Raw genomic sequence first — 25164 nt, forward strand, 5'->3', positions numbered from 1 at the left:
TTCTCTTAAACTATATATGTCCTATCCCAATCTACCATTTTCCTCATCCCCTCACACAATTGTGTGAATCTTGGAATTGCTTCTAATAAAAAGGTATTTCCTTTCCCAAACAAGACTATGACATTGAGTGTCCTCTGCAGTCCTTATGAGTATCACCACCTCAGTTTCTTTCAAGATGTTAACAAATCTGACTGGGAAATATATTAGGTTTATAATTTGGTAGAAAATTTAACTGGGTATAAGTCATCCGGGGGAATTAAACAAGGAAATAACAACATAGAAATTACATATGAAAAGCTTATATTATTACAGCATCATATTTATTTTTCATGGGCTAGCATGAATTATGTAGTCACTTGGATATTTTTAAAATATCATGCAAAGCCAGTGGAATATTATCTTTTCAAACAAGGCATTTCTTCAGACGGTTCCACACAATTGTTGGGCTTAGTTACATGAACTTACTGCTCTGAATTACAGATTGCAGGTTTGTATTCCTAGTTCAGGAAACTTGAAGGGAGTTGTGAAACAGCTGATCTATTGACAACCAACTGTAAGAGATCCCAGAGACACCTGCCTCCACATTCTACAACCAGAGCTTGACAGCTTTTGAACATTTTACCCTACCCTTTTTTGGCCTTCAAGAGCCAATTTCATTCCCTCTAAATTACTGCAGAGAATAATAAAAAAATGTTTTTGTATGAATGTGTGTTTATATTAACCAAGATCGCATCTTTAATAAGCACTTAACTGGGGAAAAAAATTGTTTAAGAGCAAGCAAACAAATTTCTTGGGTACAATGCAGAGAAATTAAATGATTGGCCATATTAGAAACTGGGTAAAAGAGTTAGAGTTAATTTATGCTTTTGACTCATCGTGCACTCCTCTTGCCTGAATGGAAAATATAAAACAAAACAGCAATCTTCTTAAATAGCACAGTGGGCTCAAAACACTCAGTGCTGAAAAGGTGTTACTGGAAAAGCGCAGCAGGTCAGGCAGCACCCAAGGAGCAGGAGAATCAACGCGATTTGCCTGCTCCTTGGATGCTGCCTGACCTGCTGCGCTTTTCCAGCAACACATTTTCAGCTTTGATCTCCAGCATCTGCAGTCCTCACTTTCTCCTCAAAGCACTCAGTGACCTGCTAACTGATATGGTCCTACCTTAGAGAATCAAAAAGGTTTGGCTGTACCATTAAATGGAAAAAATTGCATTTGTAGGATATCAAAATATTGTAAAATGTGGTGAGAAAAATACAATAGAACTAAAAAAAATTACCTATAGGATGACAGCAAAAAGCAAAAGAATCAGCCCGTCAGCACTATGATAGGTTGATGAGACAAGTGAAAACGGCAGACTTCAAACAATCTTTGAATGGAGGACAAGACTGGAGTGGATATTTTCCAATCAGTTTAGAATTGCTCTTCCATGCCTTTGGACGTGGTAGGGCTTGAACCTGATCCTCCTACACCAGAGGCAGGGTCACTACTTTGGACAAGAACTTTCTAGTAGTGGATAATTGGAGAATTACAAATGTTACGCACCAGAAAAAAAGTGAAAACCAAACAACCAAAAACAGGATAAACAATACAATACTAGGACAGTTACCCTGACAGCAGCAGGGAAAGACATTTACCAGGCAACAAATTATATTCAAATACTTGCGTTGTTTCACTAATTAACTATGTGAATAATAGTTGTGAAATCTAAAGAAGGCATTTGATGAAAAAAAAAGGGTTTGGTCAACAAAACTAAAGCTACTGAAATAAAAGGGGACATGGTTTCATAGATATAAAATTGGTAATTGTGCCCACCAAATAATGAAATATGCATTGATATTTACTGTATATTAGAAACAAATCAATGACCTGCATTTTAAGATGCAGGATAATTTAAAAAGATGACAGATTAAATATGGAGGATGGTAACTGACTTCATGACAGAAAACAGCAAAATGGACAACAAAAATGAAAGCACACATAAAAATGAGAAGTGACACATTTTTGGTAAAAATGCAAGATGACACACTTGGGACTGTACACACTTATCTTTAAAGGTGGTACATCAAATTAAAAATCTAGTGGGAAGATATACAGGTCTTCTGTCTGTAGAAACAGAGGCTTAGAGTACAAAAATAACTTAGAAGCTGCTAAGGCCTCAACCTTCTTTGTGCCCAATTTTCAGCACAACATTTAAAGATGTCAAGGTCTGAGGGGACGCAGAGAATGACCACTTGAGTGCTATCAGGAATAAAAGTCTTCAATTAGGTGCTGTGGGGACAAAAACTAGAGTTGCTATGCTTACAGCAGAGATGACTAATGAAACTTGTTAGAGGCATTCAAAATCTCAAATAGTTTTAATAAAAAAAAAAAGGGAAAGTGCTTGCAATGGCGGATAAGGACAATAATCAGGGGACGTATTGGCGCTTGGGAAAAGAATTGACGTTGGCATGTTGAAATGAGGAAAACACTTTCACGCAAGCTAGGATTTCTGAACTATTTGAAAAAGGGTAGCAGAAACAAAAAAGTCAAATTATCATAGAAAAGTGAATTTGATAAATATTTTGAAGATTTGCAGTGCAAAAAGAGAAAGAGACCAACTGGATGACTTGTAAAGAGCAAATACAACATGAATGGAGTACCATCCTATACTGCATTACGCTAGGTCTTAAGTCAAGATGTGGAATGAACTTGGTGAAAAGTGTGTGCATGGTTATTGCCACTTTAATAAATGGGGTAGTGCAGCAGTTATAGAACCTGACATCTGAAAAAGAGATGTATTCTTATGATTCAGGTTTATATGCTGGAATATAAAATATATATTTTATACACCAAGGGAGAATTTCCAGATGCATCAGCCTGTAGTTAGCGCTCATTATATTGCAATAGCATGGGAAAGTAATTTTCAGTGATGAATTAAGACACTTCAAATCTTCACCATTCTTTTTATTTATTATACAACTAAAATGCCAGAGTTCACAGTTCTTGGCATGCCAGTAGTTTTGCTTCAAGCTGCATTGCATTGGGTTGCCATTTTTCACCAATATCTTTAAAATATGAAAACATGCAAAGTCATTAATTTATATTCCATTATGAATGTCTTTATAAAGTTTATCATTCAATTTAAATAGGTTTGCAATTAGGCAATGCACAAACATAAAACATAATTCTAAACCACGATCCAAAAGGAAACACCGAGTGGATACCACTTTCAGTAGGAACAGTGAAATCAAAAACTTTCTACCCTTTTTTTCGGGTCCTTTCAACGATGCAAGGTTGTAACAAGCAAAAATAGTATTTTTAAAAGCCATAAACTGCTACTGGATTGGATTGGCTGTTGCGAATAATACTGATGTTCTTCAAGCACACGTTTAAATGCACAGAAATCCCCTCCTCCTAAGAATATTCTTTTGTGACAGACTTTGGGAGAATTTAGGATTACCAATGTATATATATTTTTTTAAAAATGACAAATTAAGTTGCAATTATATATGCAGCAGCATATTTTAAGATTAAAGAATGAATAATGGAAAACATTCAGTACCTTTCACCACAGTATCCCTCCATTGAAGAAAAAATGTTATCAAATAATTTTAAACAAATTTCTCCAGAAGTTTTGTTTTCCTTTCAAATGCTGCACTATAGGTTTTTTCAAAGATTAGTGCATTATTTTATATAAAAGATGGAAATAACACCTTTGCTTGCAGACCCAGCTATGTTTTGCTATTTTATTAACTAGAGATACAAATCAGACATATCTGTGACATTCAATTTATGATAAGTTTTTAAACCATATCCCAATTGCAGGAACGAAAACAAAAATAATTTGCATTCAGACCACACCCATTAACACATGTCCTAAAACACTTCATAACCAAATTATGAACTTCTTCCAAATGTAGTCACATATATCTGTCAGATTTGAGCCTTTAAAAGACAGCAAAATCCAAAAGGAATCACAAGTGCATATTTCGTGCCATGCTAATTCTTGAAACCAACTCGATTAGCCACTACCAAATCTCAGATACATCAAGTATTTTGAAGTTGATGGCAGAGATATCTGAAGCTCATGACCAAATTTAAATAAATATGGATATTTTCACCCCAGATTTAAACAAAGGAACATTTGAGAAATAATTATTAAAAGACTTCATTTGAAGTGTTGAATATTAAATCTCAAGTACACAGCATCAAATTGCATGGGGAGATGTGCTCTGCTTTAAGGATCTACCATAGGTTAAAATTAGTTGGACCCCATGCAGTTATAATTTAAGTGTTAACCTATGCCTAACACAAACCCTTGTGGACAAAGTGAAGTAATTTGCAATAAAAGCTGATAACTGTGTTCTTTAATAGATAAACGCCTAATTACCGTACATTTCCCTGTGCAAGATCTATTAGCTGCAGTCTCCCACCCACGAGGAATCTTTTCAGTGTCAATAGCGAGATTCCTTGTGGAATTGCCCAAAGTCTTCTGAATTTGGGATCAATGGCATGGAAGCCAAGACTTAACACAAATAAATTGGCAAGACTGACACTTCCTTAGTATAATTATAACAGACAATTTGTTAATGTTTTGAGCTGATGTTGGTGCAGTAGCTTCCTGGTGAAATTGAAAATATTTCCAAAGAGCTAGAAATATATGACATTAGGAATATCCACTTCTAAAAATAATTTTTCATGACTCCATTTAAGGGAAAAATAAAAATTGTAAATTACTGTTGCAATTCTTTTAATAAACCTACTTAGATGTATTTTCTTCAAGTATGGTATCAGGTTTTCAATACCTTTGAATAATTATTCCACTAGTTTTAAGGGTTTTTAAAAAATGCCTGGTGTTCCATTTGTTACTTTGGAACCAAACTTGTGAACTATCTTTGCTGTCGCTTTATATCTGCAATAAATGTTCTGTCATTTCAGAGAAATAGTTAAGATGAATCATATAGCAGTATAAAATGCATACTTTAAGTATGCCAATTCCACCATTCTGTAAGAATTTCTATCTTGCTTACATTAAATAAAGAAACCATATCTGATGGTGGTATGAACAGCAAGAGAAAATGTAAAATTCTGCTTTCAGCAATAGGTTGCATATCAGTATATCTGGTGTAAGCAGGTGGGTGAAACTAGTCTAGATATTTACCAGCTTAGGTGATTACTTTGATTATGAACCAGCATTCACAATCAAGTAATGTGGTGCTAAGCTTGAGAACCACCAAACTGAAAATCTATAAGACTATACAGTTCAATTTTAAATTGTGGACCTGTGAAAAAACTGCATTACTTATGAATAGTAACTGGCACTAGGATGTACAGGACTGTGTAAAGTGCATTCCAAAGCACCACTTTACATTGGTTGGTCGGCTTTCAAGTGAACAGTAAATCAGTAGCTTTTAGTGTTGAGAGACTGGTCGTACTGTTCCAGTCATTAAGACCTCCCCAAATATCACCTTCAGCAGATTTTTTTTTCAGGAATTAAGAATCTGCTGAAATCTGAAGCTTTGAGGAAAATAAAGAATCACTACACTTGTACTTCAATGTTTAACTTGAGTATTTAGGTCTTTACACAAGAGATCCATCGACAAAATTTCAATTTGTCTTTTAGACACTAAACATAAAAAGATGTTTTTTTTATTATTCAAGGTCCCACAGTATCACCTCCTTACAAAAGTTTCAACTAATCAATAGTATAAGAGTGCTTAGTTCAGGCTAATTTACAACTTTATACTCTAGAGAGTCAAATATATAAAGATAATACTGCAAAAGAATCTAATACTGTATCGTTAGTACAGTAGACAAATGGGTGATGTGATCACTTGTTATGACTAAATATTATAGTCAAAGCCACATATTTGCTAATCCAGTATTGATTAATTTTGTTATATGCAGTTCTGATTCTACATATTTCCCCACCTGAATCAGGTGTATGACCATGTTCTGTTTGTTCTTAAAGAGGGCATCAAATAAAACATGTACATGCTTTTGGAAACAGGCAAATCATCCTGTGGATTCCTGAACAACACGAACTGAACAAATTTAAACATACATTTGTACCACTTGTAATTCTCTATTATATGGGCCTTGCAGTGGTGCTACTGTCATTACTATTAACCCTGAGCACACAGGCCTAAACTAGCACCAGTACCTATTGATATACTATATCACAGAAAAGGTGCTACATAGTTACATTAACATACGAGGTTCAGTAAGTTTTTGGTATGGTATCAGAACAGAGAGTGTCTGATACAATAGCATACACTTTCTAACAATTGAAAAACACATCCATATACTTCAAAGCCTTTTATCCACAGTCACCCATGAAAGTGATGACGATTTCTGTTTCTAATAAAAATTTACTTTTTTTGAATGTGCTTCAAAAGTATTTTATGAAGTTATAAACAGAGATCGCCAAAAGCATTAAGACTCAAGACTGGACAAAATCCTAACATTAGGTGCCGTAGTCAATGAATACATAATGAAATGCTTAATACAGATGCAACTTGAAAACCGTCTCCTCACTTGTAACACTGAAAAAGTCTGTAGCTAGCATTAAAGATGGCTTCTGACAAACACTTTCCACATCATAATTAAAGGTGTAGAATAGTTGGGTGGCAAAGCATAATTGCTCTCCCATAGTTCTTTCGTCCAATATTCTATGATGACTGCCTTGTCTTCTGCCACTCAACAAATTCGTCAAGCAGCACTGGCCCTGAAAAGGAAACAAGTTAAAATTATAATTTCGTGGTGGCTTTATTAGAAAAAAGTGCATATTTCTAAATCATGAGAAAGAAACTTACATGCACCATCTTCATCATAGTTACTCAGGTCTGCAAGCACAGTTCGGCTGAACTCCAATACATTGAACCACTGATCTTTATTCATAACTCTGTATTTTGATTGCTGAAGAGTGTTCACATTCAATTTTGAAAATCAAAATCAAAAACCCAGATATTTAATTATTGTATTTCCTAAAATTTATAAATGTAGAGGAAATATTTGAATGCGGACTTTCTAAAAAAAAAATCAATTTACCTCCAAAAATTGATAAAATGCAGAGAACAGTGCCCACGTTCTTCCTAACAGCAAAGCTAACATTGACTTAGCAGTATCAATATCAAGGCTACGTTGGTCTTTATCCTAAAAGAGAGCACATTGCAGAGTGTTGAGTTGATGACAAAATATTACACAGCAGCTGAAAAAAATTTAATGCAAGTGAAAAGTATTTATTGTATCTTACCCTAGCAAAATCAAAGGCATATCTGTAAATTTGTTTGAAAGCCGACAGATCGTTCAGTTGTGAGCGCAAGTAGTCAAATTTGCCCTGCAACCTTTCTGTACAGTCACATCTAGGTTAAAAAGAAATAGTATTAAGAACCGACCAAGCACAAACCCAAAAGTATAATCTGGAAGTTAACATGCAAACATACTAGCATGACGAAATAGCTGCACCACATCAGAAAACTTATACAAGGTGTAATGGTTGAATGCTGAAATGGACTGTCATTCATTTTATTTTAAAACAGTATAATAATGGAGACTCCTTACTGTAATGAGGTCATTCCTTTCAGCCATTCTTCTTTAGTGAAAAATCCCATGTTCTGAGCTTCTAGTTTCCATGCTAATACTAACATTATAATCTGTAGACCAAAGGAAAAACAGTTTGAGAGGCTTTAGCAACATTTTTCAGCACCCATCACAGTCAGATTCAGAGACCATTCACTCAACTCCAAAACTTCCACAGTTTTAATACAAAGCAATAAAATCCTTAGCTGAAGTTTTCATGAATGAAACCATATTTCTGTGTTAAGGTACATAAATACTTTTATAAAGCTTAATAATTGGCATTTGCAGATTCAGTTGAAGACTACTGTAGTATATTTTTCCGAATGAGACTGAAGGAGTGCACTAAAGTATGGGTCACAACCTAAAACAAGAACATTTTTTCCAGATACTGAAACCAATTAAATGCCTGATCTATACCAGCTTTTAGACAATCAACTTTCTTAACAAACAAAAATTGGTTGATTTCAAAACAATATGTTCAATGAAGATGCAGTAATTGGTTAACATGCAGGGTCAGTAATATAGTGCTATGCCTCACTAGGCTCAGGCACTGGAAATCAAGCTCTACTGTTTCCTGAAACATAAAAGTTAAAAATTGTTTTGAAAAAAAGAGTGCAGAATTCTCCATTCACCTGTCGTTTAGACCTAGTTGCCAGAAAAACGAGCCAGGCTTCCGTACTTAACAAGAACAATTATGTTATGCAGGGTAAATACCTACTGGAAGTTTTAATTTCCTGGGCAATTTCACCGAGATAGCTGAACTAGGGATTACAAATATTTCCAACATGAACCTCCTGCCTGCACTGCTCCAGCAATTCTCTGTCTCGAATATCTGGACCATTACTTCTTTGGGCAAATATTTTCTCGCATCACCATGATTAACTGCAAAACTGATAAGGATTTACTGCAACTACTTTAGAAAATTACAGCACCCTCTAAAGGATAGCTCCTTCCCTGCAGTTTTATACACAAGCACAGCATTAGACATTGAGTTATGTTTGTCTCAATGGGAATATAAAAGCAGAGTAGACAGCTGCCTAAAATTGTAAAACTAAATAATGGGTGTAAGAATGGATTTCCACTTCTGCTGTTACTTAATGTGAATTATTCAAAAGTAGACAAGATACAGAATTTTGCACTGAACATAGGGACAAAACAACAATTGGTGAGAAATACACATCTTTAATTTGGGTCGAACTAATTCAACGAATATTACTATGATGTATTAAAAAAAGATGAACATTATCACATGCATCCTGTAACAGAAGTCAGTCATATGTACAGAGCCTTTAATCTGGTAAAACATACCGAGGAGTTTTAGAAGAACATTTTTAAAGGTCCCACAGGAGGTATGAGGCAGGTGACCAAAGATTCAGAGTTAAATTAGGAGCATCTTTAAATAAAAGGAACAGGCAGAGGCATTTTGAGAGGAAACTGTAGAACTCTGGGTCTTGGCAGCTGAAGACCTGATTAAATTATTAATTCAATAACAGCAAGAACATGAGCACAATATAGCAAATGAACTCTAATTTTCTTGATGTTCAAAGCTTTATTTCTCCAAATCTTTACCATTTCCTGTTTATTCATGCCATACATGTTTTCAAATATTTGGCAGGACATTCTATTCCTAAATTTCATATATCTTATTCTATGTGCTGTGGAGAGCAAAATAGATCCAAAGAATTGGGAAATAATGTTTTTGATTAATTAAAACTAAAATATGATAAAGGTATAGTATGTGCACATGAAATGCAGATTCTAAATGTTTTCTTCTTCAGTATTATGGGAACCTATGTTCACAAACTTTGTGAATGCATAGTTTTGCTAAATCTTCAACCAGATTTCCTTAGACTGACAGCCAGCAGATGAATGCCTACTGACACGTTTCATTTTAACATTTATCAGTAAGACAGAAGTTGGATAGCCAGTAACAAGCCATGATCTACCATAAGGTAACTGCTGATTCCTCTCTTTTGCAAATACTACAAAGTAACCAGTTCAGGTTTTCAAAACTTTAATAGCTCTTACAAAATCAATATAGTTAAATTTGGATTGTACTAAAGCAAGAAATTGCAATTTAAAAAAGGTAGAAATTCATCTTAGGAAATGGTAGCACATCTATAAACAAAATGGCAAAGACATTCAAACTTGCTCCTGCCAAGCTAATAAGGAAAAATCTCGTTGACTGTAATAAAAGTCAAACTATTTACTACAGGCCAGAAGCTAAGCACAGTGAAAGTAATTTTACTTCGCAATGTTAACAATAGACGATCACTTCAGTCATTATAAAAAAGAACTAAAATCTTACATTTTCAGGCTCCACGCCTATATCTTCACAAAACTTTTCCATTCCTTCAGGACCAACAACTTCATCGGTTCCTTAAAGACAGAATGGAAATAAAATCCTGTATTCCATCCAAATTCCTCAGTACTAAAGTCCTGAGTGAAGCTCAATTAATCTTTAACTCATGCGCATTAATCAAAATAGAAGAAGAGCTCTGTAAAGTAGTAATTAATGCATGTAGAAAGAAATCAAACCAGAACATGAACATAAATTTGCTAAGGTTAGCCATCTGTACAGTGGCTAACCTGATTAAAATGGAACAATTTCACATGTAATTTTAATAAATTAACACTTTGAAAAAATTGGCATTTACATTTCAAATTTAAGTGAAATGACAGGTTTGAAATGTTCTTTATCCTTTCTGGTTTCATAAAACACCAAACATCTTAAATCCCCAGAGTTAGTAAAATAAATGTTAGGTGAATCCAAAAGAAACAACAGATGAAATGATTTTGTGGTGCTGCATAATAACAATAATATTTTAACCTGCTGCCAGCAATCAGCAATTATGCAGGGCACCCAAAAAACCCAAGACCCCAAAATATCCAGTGAAGCTGCATTTATGCTATGTGATCCACACAATCATTTGTTACAAGGCCAGAGGTCCCAGTAAGCTCCACATAGCTCAATTTTCATGATCACAAGATAACCTATTCCAAAAGTATTTCAGTCATTCTATTGTGGTCATACTACTAAATCATAAACTTTTAGACAGTCTTGCAGTATAAGATTATTAATGTAGCATACCTCAGCCATTTTAAAACAAATTTTATAACAAACTTAATGAATAATCCTTGTTCTAGGTCCTTCTACTTTGAAATAACAAACAGAGATTTACATAACATTTTGGCATATATCCACAATGTTTTTGTGGACACTCTAGCATTACCAGCTAAATATGGAGGCCAAGGGGGAAATGGTGATCTTGTTGTGGTTTGAGAGATGAAGCATACCTCCATGAAACAGAATGGACACAGTCCAGACTTACTAGACTCACTGGGAGGAATCCAAAGCTGAGGAAAAGGAAAGGCATACTAGATTTTGGTTATCAAAAAGGTTATAATCAGAATAGTAAGGCAGAGCTGGAAAAACTAGGAAATTGGAATGAAATCCTTACTGGAAGACGTGCTAGAAAGTGTAGTTAAGCTGGGTGACAGAGCCCATAGGCATTAGTGATTACTGCTGATCTGTCTTTATGTGAAAGAAGGGAAGTGAAGGAGTGAGGGCAGACCTTGTGAAGGAGAAAAAAAAGAGGTAGAAATGGGAAGTAAAGCTGATTATACTTCCTAGTTCAGGATACGAGCAGAAAATTGCAATCATCAATGTACTACAAAGAGATAGGCAGAGGTGGGAGATTATATACGTGGCTGGCTCATTTAAGGAAACAGAAATCTCAGCCCACCTCAATCTAACATATCTCGCATTTGAAATCTATCTGCAGCTGAAGAAAAAGAAATTTAATGTTGAAAAAGCCATTTAAATGTCTTTTTCCATCCCCACTAACCCTGCACTCAAGCTTACATTCTTTCAGAGATATGCTTCCTAAACGATTTACTGTCTCTTTTGATAGAAATCAAACTTCTAAATCTACAGCTTGAAGCCTTTCAACACATTTTAATAGTTCACTGACTTCATGTTCCACCTTCAAACTTGTTTATTTTCTGAATCCAGAAGATTCATGTGACTACTTCTGGGATGAAAGGCTTATCTTATGACAAGTTTGAACAGGTTGAACTTTTATTCTTGATGATTTAGTAGAATTACATGATCCTATTAAAACACGGAAGATCCTGTGGGAATTAATATGGAGGATTTCAACATAACAGACCAAGTTTAAGAATAAGGTAACTCAGATCTTCAGACAGAAGAACTTTTCCTGAAATTCACCAATCCACGGAATTTTCTTCCCCAGGAATCAAAGGTTAAGTAACTGAATTTATACAAGGCAAGTTAGGCAGATTTTTAACAGACAATTGAAGCAAAGATTAAGTGGATGGGCACGTGTATGAAGTGGAGACGACAACCAGAATGAGCAATAATCTTATTGAGTGGCACAGTTAAATCAAAAGGACAAAAAGCCTGCTTCTGCTTCCAAGTCTGATGTTTCCATTTCATTTTGCATGAAAACTCTGTTGCTTAAGGACTTTAAGACAAAACTTTTAATTTTCTGTAGAGGTCAACTGTAATGGATGGATATTAATTACAGTACGTACAATGATTCAGATACCAAAGGGGATGATCCACTGCAAATTTTACTTGGAATTTGGTGAATGGCCATAGATCCAAAATACGAACACTGCTGTCTCCTTCACATTTTAGTGGACCTGAGTATTTCTACTTCTTGTTTTTAATCATAGATTTTATTCCATCGATATCTAACCATTTAATAAAACAATGGAAAATGAGTTGCTGCAGATCACCAGTATTAAATGACCATTCCATTAATTACCAGAACTCAAACAGAGTAAAGCTGTGAAAACCAAGCATATTCACCAGCTTCATAAGCACAAAATATGTTGAGTAAAACATGAAGTACCAGTATTCATTATTTACCTAGCAGAAAACAAAGTTTCACAGGAAATTAAAATACCAAAAACTACACCACAGACTAACCAGAGGCTAATCAATCACTTTAAATATAACTTTGTAGAAACTGTATTCATACACCTTTATGAAACATGCAGTTGAGTGAAATATTAGCTTCGGACTTAAGGTCTCAAGATGGTTATATATAAAGAACAAATACCTTCACTCTAAAGCTACTAATCTATGAACCATTCAGCACTAAGCAGGCATGACATGGAACCAGACCATAAAAATTAGCTATTATGCCCAATTTATAATTATTTCCAGATTTGCTGGACTCTTAACAGGCTTAAATGTTAAGTGGTTTCTTAGGCAGTTGAGGTAAAGTGGCAGCATTGCAAAAGATGAATCCAGGTTTCTGCTGGTAAGACTTAAATGAATTCTGAGAGAAATTAAAGGTATTTTTATAATTAAACAATATGAAGAACATACCTTCCATGCAGAAAATCAAATCTTAGATATTGACACAAAATATACTCAAATAACTTGGCAGGAATATTAAACACAATGGTAACAGAAATGCTCACAAGCAGCGAATTCAAAATAAGTAAAGGTTTGTCAAGATTGCAGAAATACATTTAAAAATCCAAACAGTAATGCTGGTTTTTACTGTTTCCCCCACACGCCAAACCAACATATTAATGACAAAGAAAAGGTCCTGCTGAAAGTTAATACTCAGAAATAATAGACATAAATATGGATCATCCAACTTTTCAATGCTGTACTGAGCCAAAACACAGCTAATTTATGATGCAGCAAAAGAAAGTGGGAAACAAAGTTTTGTTCTTGTGAAGCTGTGGCTCAGTTACAAGGGGAGACTGCACGGAATAATTCTTATTTAAGCTATTCAAAGTACAAAAGAATTACACAGGACAGACATCTCAACTGGAGAAGAAATTGTCATGAACATGCTGCAACAAGGAGGTAAACACAAAAATTTCATGCTCCCATGTTATTTTAATTGACAATAAACTTTGTACTCTAACACCAATCTACATAATTCATGGCAGTAACAGGTGGCACAAGAAGCAGTTGCACTTTAAAGGAATGTCGTGTGTCCATATATATAATTAGTTAATTTGAATAGTCAGTGGCCCAGCACTAATTCTCAACTGAATTTGAAGGTGTACAATTCATTAGTCCTCCCTACCAAAATTGGAATGTTTAATACATGGGAAGGAAGGTGTGAAAGCAAGTTATTTTTTAACATGGAGGGGGAGAATTTTCAGAGCGAGAGCCATTTATTGACCGCACCAGCACATTTCCTAACATTATTTATACTGTCACCAGCAGAAACCTGGTATTAGGTTGCTGGCTGATCTTTGGCTGCAGTCCATGCATAGCCCAGGGAAGGGGGAAAAAAAATGCATCCCTTAAATCAAAAAAAAAATTCCCTCCAAAATGTTGTTAGATATCTTTTGAGTACTCACCGAAGTGTTAAGTAAAGACAGAATTTGTGGTGCCATGTTCAATGACATTTTCTTATAAAAGTGCAATGTGATTTTGTCCAAAACCTGTCACAAGTGATAAGCTTTAAATAACCTTTTCACAGAAAAAAAGTAGAACAATTCAGAAAGTTCTCTATACATGGGAAAATATTAATTTGAGCTGCTAAAGCTGCATATTTCTTCTGGCTAATAGCCACTTACCATTCATCTAGCTCAATTATATTATTCTGTTTTGTTCTTGATCGGTTTGGGTGCTGGGGTGCTGCAATAGCAGGAGGGGTTGCCAATATATTTTGTATAAATACCGGTCAAAAGCTTGAGACAGTATAAATGAGAATAAACATTCTTTTCTCAAAGGCAGGCAAAGCCATGAAATGCAACAGACTCTTGGCAGAAATGCTGCATTGCAATAATATAATTTATTCATTTCCCATTGCCCCAACTGACTTCAGAACAATGTATCCTCTGCAATTCATAAGCAAAGCTGCAGCAAAGAAATAGAACTGCTTTATATGTATTTGCTTGCCCATATATTAAAAACTCTCAAAATACTCTGAAACAACAACAGATGATATATTAAGAACTTATGATAACTTGATGAAGCCAGTTAAAATACAAAGCTCTTACCTGCATATTCATAAAACCAAGCAAGGCACTTTTTGCTTGAAAAACTGTCATCACTTATTAATCTAGACGCCGTCTGCACTCTACAGAAACTTAAAAAGATAAAACCTGATTAGGGAGCCATTTTCAAAAAAAAACAAACAAACAATCTTAACTTTAGTCCTAGTCTTCTGGGTTTCTGATAAAATCTATACCTTTTCGTTATGTTTTGTCTTAATATTTATAATAATATCGAGGAATGAAATGTTAGGAATAATAATACTTAGCAGCAGTTATGTTCCAAGCTGTCCAAGGGTGTGGGGTTGGCATAATGATTCAGTGGTTAGCACTGCTGCCTCACAACATCAGGGACCCGGATTAGATTCCAGTTTCGGGCAACTGTTTGCGTGGAGTTTGCACATTCTCCCAGTGTCTGCTTGGGTTTCCTTCGGGTGCTCTGGTTTCCTCCCACAGTCCAAAGATGTACAGGTTAGGTGAATTGGCTTGCCAAATTCCCCATTGTGTTCAGGGATGTGTAAGTTGGGTGCATTGGTAAGGGGTAAATATAGGGCAGGAGAATGGGTCTAGGTGGGTTACTTTTCAGAGGGTCGGTGTGGAGTTGTTGGGCCGAAGGGCCTGTTTCCACACCGTGGGGATTCTATGTAAGGATTCTATTCTATGAACTGGTTTTCATAATTGAATGTACACTAGATATCATGGAGATTACAGTCAATGCTGATTAAAAATATTTTGTCCAATCGAAACTATATCATAGTTCCATGTTACATGTCAGTGTGAGCCTCAAATGAATATAAGGAAATGCTAGCAATGTATTCATATCGTTTTAAAAAAGGAAATATAAGAATGAATAATTGTAGACTCAAAAATTATCCATGTATTCAAATCTATTTAAAAAGCAAGTAGTAGCAAAAACACAGTCGTAGACCCAAAATTATCCATGGCAGCAGGGATACATTTGAAAAGAACATCTTTCTAGGCTTACAAGCTTTAGTGTCAATACTTCAAATCAAGAGCTTGAAAATGCTTACATTGATTACAAAGTGAAATTTCTTCTAATTTAGTCATAGGTATATTTTTAAAGACATTATTTAAATGCACTTATTTTCACTGTAAGTTGTAAATAACTCTTTCAGTAAATGGCTAATTTTCAAACCCATTTGAATGAGCAAAATATTGGAAAGCATTAGTGATTAAACTGAAGGGGGAAATCATGTCAAATCTAAAATGGTACCCACCTGCTTATTCTACATTTTTTCATGCTGGCGTCTTCTGACCCTGAAGATTTTCTCTTCTTCTTAACAGGCATCTTGTGAGCACACCAAAAGACAGAACAGGTGCACTGAGAGCAGCTATCTGCAACAGTTTACAGCTTAGTCAGGTACAAACTTACTACATCCTCTCATTCCATACACTATTTAGGTACATAGGAATAGAAGCTGGCCATTTATGTTCTGTTATTTAATAAGATAATGACTGACCTAACTCCACAAACTTAATATCTTTGATGCCGAATGTCAGCTTTATTAAACAAAATCTTACTATTAATGCTGCTTCTGCAAGAAAAAATTCTAGATGTGAGTCACTGGTTTTAATTTCAAATCCAGTGTCTCATAACTTCACTTCTGGAAGACATGGCAAGACAACACACTCTATATATCCTTCTCTCCCCAACAGCAGAATATAGTATTTGCACCATAATTTGAGTATATTCTCTTTATTTTAGTAGAACCTTGGATCCAGGCATCATTTCGGTAAACCTATGTAACACCCCTTCCTAAGTAAACATATACACAGTACTGAGTTCTAACAGGGCTTTATGTGGCTGCAGCATGCCTTCAAACCTTGTATTCTATTCAGAGATATAAAAGCTAGCATTTCATCAGATGGTTATTCTCACAATGATACTTCAGTGTTACATTGCAGGGTGGGGCCGAGACGCATAATGAAGTCTCCTACATTTTACGATCGAGAAATCCTGCTGTTCAATCATGCTCAAGTCCAAAATTCATGATCCCACATTTGCCTTAAATCAAAATATATTTGCCAGTTTTTCCCATTCACTTATCAGTAAATTTATCTTTAAAGTAACCTCAAAATTCACAGTGCAGTCTTTTCTACAATGGGAAACCAAACAGTTTTGATGACTGCTTTGGGACACTTCCATTCTGTCTGTATGTGTGACAAGCAATTGAAAGCTTTTGTTATTTAAATTTTCAAATAGACATTTTTCTCCCACTTTGCATTCACTGGTCCTTTCCAAATCTCTTGCTCTGCATAAATTACCCTGCCCCAATTCACAGCTACTGTCTTGACCTTGTGGTCTTGCTCGTCCCTTTGTGTGAACTATCGATAAAGCTGATCATGTCTTTGCATCCTTCACCATCTACATGCCAATCCTACAACCCATCTTAATCCATCAGAGGAAAAAAAGGAGAGGAGGGCATTATATAATCACCAAACATCCTACCACTCCCTCAAGGCATTTCATAGGGATTGTTCTCTGCCTAGTCACCCCAACATCCCCTTCCTTCCCTATAACCTCTTTCGTGCAAGTGTAGAAGATGTAACGCCTGCACTGCCATCTGCTCACTTCTCTCAGTCCAAGACCCCAAACACACTTCCCAGTGATTTCCTTGTACTCCTTTCAACCTAGGATGCTGTATTCATTGCCAGCAACATGTTCTACACTGGGAAACCACATGCGGCTTTGAGAATGGTTATACAGAATACTGCTTGCAAGTGTGACCCAGAACATTCTGTAGTTTGACATCTTAACTCTCCATCTGACATCCACAGAGACATTTCTGCCATGGTCTGCTGTGGTGTGCTGACAAACTAATCACAAGCTTGATGAATAGCACTTTATTTGATTCAGCAACTACAGCATTCTCAATTGACACAGAGTTCAACAAATTTCAACCATGACCTTTGCATCCATCTAGTTGTGTTTTATCCTCACTTACCCCATGTGTTTTGCTGGTTTGTATTGTTCCTTTCTCTATCTCTTCATGTGGCAAGTCCATAAGACTTACAGCAGAAATATGCTATTCAGCCCAACAAGTCTGGTCAATCATTCAATGAGATCATGGCAGATCTGGTAATCCTTAACTCCACTTCCCTGCCTTGATTCCCATACTGATTAAAAATCTCTCTCAGCCGTGAATATACTTAATCCATCTCCAACAGCCGTCTGCAGTCAGGAATTTCACAACCCTCAAGAATTCTGTTGTCAGTTGTTTCTTAAACATGCAATTCCTTGAGATTATGTTTTAGGGTTGCACATGCCTCATTTGGAGATCATTTCTATTCTTTCATTATTTATACCGAGAACCTCTGACTGCTGCCTGGATTCTCTCTTGCAGATAGTCATTGTCTGGCATTTGTGGCAAATATTACTTGCCACTCACCAGGTGAAACCTGGACACTGTCCAGGGTCTTACTGCATTGATTGTTCAGTATGACGACCTGCAAACAGTGCTGAAAATTTTTGTGTACTGATCAGCAATTATCCCCATTTCTGACCTTATGACAGAGGGAAGGATTGACAATGCAGTTGAACATGGTCAATTGTAGGATGCTACCCCGAGGAACTCAAAATCCCTATAGTGCAGATAGAGGCAATTTGACTTACGGAAACTGCACTGATCTTCCCAAGAGCATCGAACCCAGATCCACGTCCACAACCCAATTCCTGCAACCCCACATTTACATAGCTAACCCATTTAAGTCTACATATCCCTTGACACTACAGGGCAATTTAGCATGTCCAATCCACCTAAGCTGGGGTCCTGCAGTGATCTCCTGGGATTGAGAGAATTGACTTCCAACAACCACTGTCTTTTGTGCTAGACTGAGGTTGTTAGCTCCAACGTGGATAGTAAAAATTAAATTCTTCCCTTCTGTGAACCTTTCAAGCTGGTTTGAGATTCTATTGACCATGGCATTTGTTAGGCAATAAACTTGATCTTGTTTACAAACGATACTTTTTGCCTCCATAATTATTGGATGTCCTACAATCACTATTTTACCTCTTGGTCCCTCTTAAAGCTGAATGTTTTTTGTACTTACCTATATTTTGATCACCTTGGCCATTCAGACCTTCTTTTAAATTCTGTTAGGGCAAAGCAATGTTAAAATTAGTGATAAACAAACCTTTGACTAAGTGAGGTTGTGAAAAATTGATAACTGAAGGAGTAGGAGAGATGACTAAGTACTTGTACAAGGAGGAAAATAATTGTCCCATTGAATCACTTGGCCCCTTTAGGTGATCATTCCTGTTAGTATGGTTGCACTTCTTTGGCAAAAAGTAACAAACTGCACTGCCATATGTAATCAATGAAATGAGGGCTACTCATGTAAAATAGGAATATGCTAAAACCATGCGAAAAAGGTGAAGAAATAAAAAACAGCAGTCTGCACATCTTAAATATGTTGGTATTGCTTGATGGACTAGTAAAATGCTTGGATAGCATATTTATAACTTGGATAATATTTATAACTTTTGTAAATATCTGAATTAAAAATTACATTTTATTAAGTCACGACTACTTGAGTACAGTCGAACTGTTCCATTGGCTAATAGAGAACCAGTAGACTGAAATAAAAAAGATCCGAAGGACATGAGAAAATGCACTTCTGTAAAGCATAGTTAGAATGTGGAATGCATTGTTTGAAACAGATGGGGGGGGGGAGCAGATTCGATCATAACTTTCAAAGGAGAAGTGGATAAGCAGTTGAATGGAAAAATAAATGCAGGGTTACAGGAAATGTTGGGGGGAATGGAGATAGTTAAAGGGCTCTTGGCAAGACCCTTGACAGTCTGAATGATTACAGCATGAAAGAAAGCCAGTGACTATTTTGTGATTGTCTACCGATACACAACAAGACCTTTAAATAATATTCATTGAGTGCGCGGTACTGGAAAAGCACAGCAGGTTAGGCAGCATCCGAGGAGCAGGAGATTGATGTATCGGGCATAAGTTCTTCATCAGGAATGAAGGGCTTATGCCTGAAACATTGATTCTCCTGCTCCTTGAATGCTACCTGAACTGCTGTGCTTTTCCAGCACCACTCTACTCTGATTTCCAGCATCTGCAGTTCTCACTTTCTCCTTCAAATTATATTGCCAATAAACCTGATTCTGGCAATAAACAAAATTGTTAGAAGTGCTATACATGTACATAATAAAATGCTTTCAGGTGTTTCACAGACACGTTTAAAACCAAATTTGACAAAGTTATATACATACAATATTAGGACAGATGGCCAAACGCTTGGTCAAAAAGACCAGTGTTAAAGAGGACTTGGAGGAGGAGTGAGAGATAATGAGATAGTGGGGTTAGGGGAATGACTTCCACAGTAACCACTGCTGCTGCAGGTGAAAACTGGGATGCTCACGAGACCAGAATTACATGAATGCAGATTCTTCCAACTCCACAAACCTCCTGAAGTGAGTTATATCAAGCTAGCAAGAACAGATGTCATGAATAGATTTGAAAATATGGAAAGGAATTACAAAATTTTTAAAAAGCGTTGTTTGATTATGAGTCAAGCATAGATCAACAAATACATAAACAAAGGAGACTTCGTGCAAGTAAAGACATCGGGAAAGTTTGGATGACCTCAGTTTTAAAAGGATCGGGGGAAACCTGATTGAATGAACGTCAAGTCCCATATTTGCAGAAATTAACTGATTCAGCCGAAACCAGGGAATTAACCTGGGATCTTCCAAACCTGTATGGACCAATATCTTAACCAAGTGACACAAAATATTAGATTCATCAAAAGTCTAATCAGAGGGATCATAGCTCAAGCTCCCTAGGGTGTGCCTATGAGCAGCTGCAGTTTGGATGACCTCAGTTTTAAAAGACAGAGAAAGTCCTTCTGCTAATTTCAACTAAACGTCCCTCATATCAAGCGCATATATGCACTATGCTGCATATTGTGATTAAAAACAAATGTACACAACAGCAAGATTAAGCATGGGAGTAGATGGGTGAGGATTAAACCCCAGCTCAAGGTGCTGGAACAAGAGCAAACATGAAAATTTGCAGCTTTGATTGTAGCTTCCAGTTAGAGAGATGGATCTGATTAGAGACGGCACTAGGAAATAACAAAAAAAATGTAGCTTTGATTGGAAAATATAACAAGTAAATTGAAAGGAAGGAGCAGACATGGCTGTGTGTGAATACACAGGAGGCGGGTCAGATACTAAACAAATATTTCATGTCAGTATTGACAGTGAAGGAGGATATGGAAGTTTGGGAACTTGGAGGAAATAAACATAATGCTTGAAGACAGCCCATATTACGCACAAGAAGGTGCTCAAGGTCTCAAAATGCGTACAGATTGATAAATACTCTGGACCTGATCAGTGTTCCTCAGAACTTTGTGGAAAGCTACGGAAGACATTGCTGGCCCCCTTGCTAAGATATTTGTATGACTGACAGCCATATGTGAGATGTCAAAAGAATGGCTAATGTACCATTATTTAAGAAAAGCTGCAAGAAAAAGCCAGGGAACTATAGACCAGTGAGCCTTACGTCAGTGGTGGGCAAGTTGTTGGAGGGAATTCTGAGGGATAGGATTTACATGCATTTGGAAAGGCAAGGATTGATTAGGGACAGTCAACATGGCTTTATGCATGGGAAAATATGCCTAACTTGATTGAAATTTATTTTGAAAAGGTGACAAAGAAGATTGATGGAGGCGGAGCAGATGTTGTCTGTATGGTCTTCAGTAAAGTGCTCGGCATGGTAGGCTGGTTAGTAAGGCTTTTTCACATGGGATCCAGGGAAGCTAGCCAATTGGATACAAAATTGGCTTGATGGTAGGAGACAGAGGGTGGTGGTAGAGGGGTGCTTTATCCTGTATTGCCTCTTTTGCAGATGCGCTTGATATGAGGGGATGTTTAGTTGAAATTAGCAGAAGGACTTCCTCTCCCTTTAAACTATTGTTGCCCCTGTCCTGGAAGCAGGATGGGGATGGAGCAGAGGCAGTTTTTTATTCTGACCCCTTGTGGTCTCTACCCCAAAACAAATTTGGAATGGATTCGGGGAGAGAGATTTTTTATTCATTTCTTTATATTTGTTTTCCCGTTCGAGTAATAGAGTCTTTATTTTTGTTTTAAAAAGTCAAGGAAGCTTTATTTTCTGTTTCAAAAGAATGGAGTGGGCTTTACTCTGTATTTCATTTAGTTCTGTCCGTATCCCAGGAGTGTCTGATGGGGGTTTTATCAGAGGGCTTTCTGTTTATACCTTTCATTTAAAAAAAAGAGCATTGGGTTGCTATTTAGATTGGAGGCCTGTGACCGTCGTGTGCAACAACGATCAGTGCTGGGTCTGCTGCTTTTAATCATTTAGATTTGGATGTGAATATGAGGCATAATTAACAAGATTGCAGATGACACCAAAATAGGTGGCGCAGTGGACAGTGAAAAAGATTCTCTCAGAGTACAATCGGAACTTGATCAGATGGGCCAATGCACTGGGGAGTGGCAAATGGAAATTTAATTTAGATTAGTGTGAGGTATTGCATTTTGGAAAGACAAAACAGGGCATGATTTACACAGTTGATGGTGGGAGACCTGGAAGTGTTGCCAAACAAAGACCTAGGGGCATTGAGTGGAGTTGAAGGCAGACAGAGTGGTAAAAAGGCATTTGGCATATTTGCCATCATTGGTCAGAACACAGTATTGGAGTTGGGACGTCATATTGTAGCTGTACAGGACATTGGTTAGGCTATTTTTAGAATACTGTGTAAAATTTTGGTCACCCTTCTGTAGGATAGATGTTATTAAACTTGAAAGGATGCAAAAAAGATTTACAATAATGTTGTCAGGATTGGAAAGTTTGAGCTCTTGGGAGAAGCTGAATAGGCTGGGATTTTTTTCCCCTGGAGGCAGCAGCTCAGGAGTGACGTTATAGAGGTTTATAAATCCATGAGTGGCAAGGTCTTTTTCCAAGAGTGGAGAAGTCAAAAACTAGAGGACGTAGGTTTAAGGCAAGAGAGGAAAGATTTAAAAAGAATCTGACGGGTAAATTTTTCATGGAGGCTGGTACAATTATAACATTTAAAAGGCATCTGGATGGGTATATTACTAGGAAGGATTTAAGAGGAATCTGGGCCAAATACTGGCAAATGGGACTAGGACAAATTGGGAAATCTGGTCAGTGTGGATAAGTTGGACAAATGGGTCTGTTTCTGTGTTATATGACTCTATATGGCTTGAATTGAGAAGGCTGAAAGCAAGGACATAGAAAAGCCAAGGATCACTGTAACAGAATGGGCTTAAAGAAGCATGGGTACTTCAGGTGTGCCGGTTGTGGCAGAGGATAGGCTTGGGAAAATATCCCAGTATTGATCAGCACTGAACCAAATGAAAGTGATGAGGCTCAATTCAGGAGCTGCTTGGATCAACCTAATTGTTTTTCTATAAAAAACTACAAAAGACTTTGACTGACTTTCCGCTTCTTCATTCTATGTGTACAGCTAATGCAGTAGCCAAGAATGGTGGAGCAGACTTGAAAGGCCCGAATAGCCTATTCTTGCACCTATTTTCTATGTTTTAAATCTATCTTTCACCTTTCATTGCCTCAGCATCTCCCAGTGATAAATAAATATTTCTCCTTCTTCATGGGAAGTTGTGGAGTTTAGAGGTGGTTTGCTTGGACTGTCAGAAGGCTATCAATAAGGTCGTACATAATAAATTAGCATCTTAACCCTGCCTTCCCAGGAATCAGTCTGGTAGACCATCTTTGCATTCCCTCCATAGCAAGAATATCCTTCCACAGAGGAGACAAAAACTGCATACAATACTCCAGATGTGGTCTCACCAAAGCCCTGTACTCAAATGTTAACCCTAACCCCATCTCCACTTGACCTTGAGACACCAGTCATTGACAAGCCATTTACTTGTCAACCATATTAAATGTGCCTGGAGTCAGATAAAGGTCAGACTAGATTTGTTTTTCTACTGGTGAGTGCACAAAATTCATTCTGCACCTCAATGTTGAAAAATAAGGGGAACATTTGATTTAAAAAGGTTATATTTTACAGTTCTAATTATTCACTCTAAAGCACATTCTGACTAAAGATTTCTATTATCAGTCGGTCATTCAGTAGATTCCTTTTCAGAATTGCATAGTTGCCAAAGATCTGCTCGATCAATTTCAAAAGGCTTTTTTTCGCCATTAGAACCTTACACAATCATGACCTAGTTAAGAGGAACAAAAGTACGAAAATGGGCAGTCCAAAACTTACGAGTCGATTGAATGTCCGAGAGATCTGATGAAAGTCTGCCAGAATGAGCTAGGCTCCCACTAGAAAACGTTAAAAGATTATAGCGTTAAAATAGTGACAATCTTTCTGCTGAAATCCTTCAGGCACAAGCTGCAAAAACTCTCATGTAGCACTTTCCTGATATACTAATCAAAACACGAAAACTGTATACGGATACCACTCAAGGATAGCTTCATTTTTATTTTCGGCACATTATTTCCACAGAAAATTGACCGTACATGATGAACCGAAACAGAAGGCGATAACAAAGACAACGATTTAATCGCGTAAAAAATAAAAATAAACAACATTCTGGGCAATTTGACGATCTTCATCTCAACCTTTTCTCTGAAAAGATTTCTGAAGGCTACATTTATACTTGGCCCCGCAAACCCAAACTAAAACTCAGGTACCTAGGTTTGAAATGAGTTCCGTCAAAAACACAAAATATTGAGGCGGCCATCTCCGCAATTTGGGTGACGGTGAGGCGCTGCGCAGTTTGTACATGGGAAGCAGGAGAAACCACCGGCCCTGAAAGTGTCTCCGGTACCAGCAGGAGCTGCAGCCAGAGCGGGGGCTGCACCAGGCCCCATCCCTTCAAAACTCCTCAGCACATCGCGGACCGCGGCGAACATTGTTTAAGAGAAAATGTTAACCGTCCTCGATTGGGTGCGTGACTTGGACTCCGATCAAAAACAAAGTTAACAAGATTTCGCACCGAGTCGTCGCCTGTGCGTGAGACTTGGGGACTGGGGGGAGGGGTTGTGATACACTGTACTCCCTCAATCTCTGTGCGTTTAGTCATGGAGCCCTCCATTTCCTGTGGAGTTAGAACTCCGCCGCTTCCAACATTTAATCAGAATCTGGGCCAGTTTCAAGTATGCTCGGGTTGGCTCAGTCCCCCCACCACTCCTGACAAAGAAACAGCCCTCACACCGTCTCCCCCCCCCCCCCCAAACTCCCTCCACCACCGCCAGCTGCTCCACCCCCTCCCCCAGGAATCAGCTCCCGGAGGGAGGGTTTCACTCAAACCCCTCTCCGTGTGATCCGGAGACACGGAGCACCGGCACCGGGAGAGGGCAGGCACCAGGAGCGGGCCAGGGTGGACGGAGCCAGATGCCACGGTGCGGCTCGGAGATCGTGAGCGGAGCCGGGTTGTGACTGATCAGACGGAGACACGGAAACCCGGCACCGCCAGACCCACCTCCCGTCGCAGGGCTGCCGTGTTACGAACAACCCCGTTTTCTTCAGTCGAGCTGCTCCGGCTCAAGGGGACCGGCACAGCGACTACTTCCGGGGCTAAATGACGACCGAGGTCAAGGG

At 37.4% G+C, this 25164-nt stretch overlaps 1 protein-coding gene across 3 annotated transcripts; it reads right to left on the reverse strand.

Moving 5' to 3' along the window:
- Positions 1 to 2928: 2928 nt before the first annotated feature.
- Positions 2929 to 25155, reverse strand: dcun1d5 (DCN1, defective in cullin neddylation 1, domain containing 5 (S. cerevisiae)). Of its 3 annotated transcripts, none has more exons than XM_060826047.1 (11): positions 25046 to 25155; positions 23824 to 23882; positions 18631 to 18673; positions 15798 to 15915; positions 14566 to 14645; positions 9869 to 9939; positions 7543 to 7634; positions 7235 to 7343; positions 7030 to 7134; positions 6795 to 6897; positions 2929 to 6706 (listed from the first exon to the last, which is right to left on the reverse strand). In XM_060826047.1, exons 4-11 carry the CDS (start codon positions 15866 to 15868, stop codon positions 6651 to 6653), a joined length of 687 nt encoding a protein of 228 aa, XP_060682030.1. In that variant the 5' UTR covers positions 15869 to 15915; positions 18631 to 18673; positions 23824 to 23882; positions 25046 to 25155; the 3' UTR covers positions 2929 to 6650. The 3 variants fall into 3 exon arrangements, with proteins under 3 accessions (XP_060682030.1, XP_060682028.1, XP_060682029.1); XM_060826045.1 differs by having other exon boundaries at positions 14566 to 14654; XM_060826046.1 differs by lacking the exon at positions 25046 to 25155 and adding an exon at positions 24255 to 24714 and having other exon boundaries at positions 14566 to 14654.
- Between the last annotated feature and the right edge of the window lie 9 nt (positions 25156 to 25164).

The sequence above is a fragment of the Hemiscyllium ocellatum genome, chromosome 6, assembly GCF_020745735.1.
Source record: "Hemiscyllium ocellatum isolate sHemOce1 chromosome 6, sHemOce1.pat.X.cur, whole genome shotgun sequence".
Taxonomy (NCBI): Eukaryota; Metazoa; Chordata; class Chondrichthyes; order Orectolobiformes; family Hemiscylliidae; genus Hemiscyllium; species Hemiscyllium ocellatum.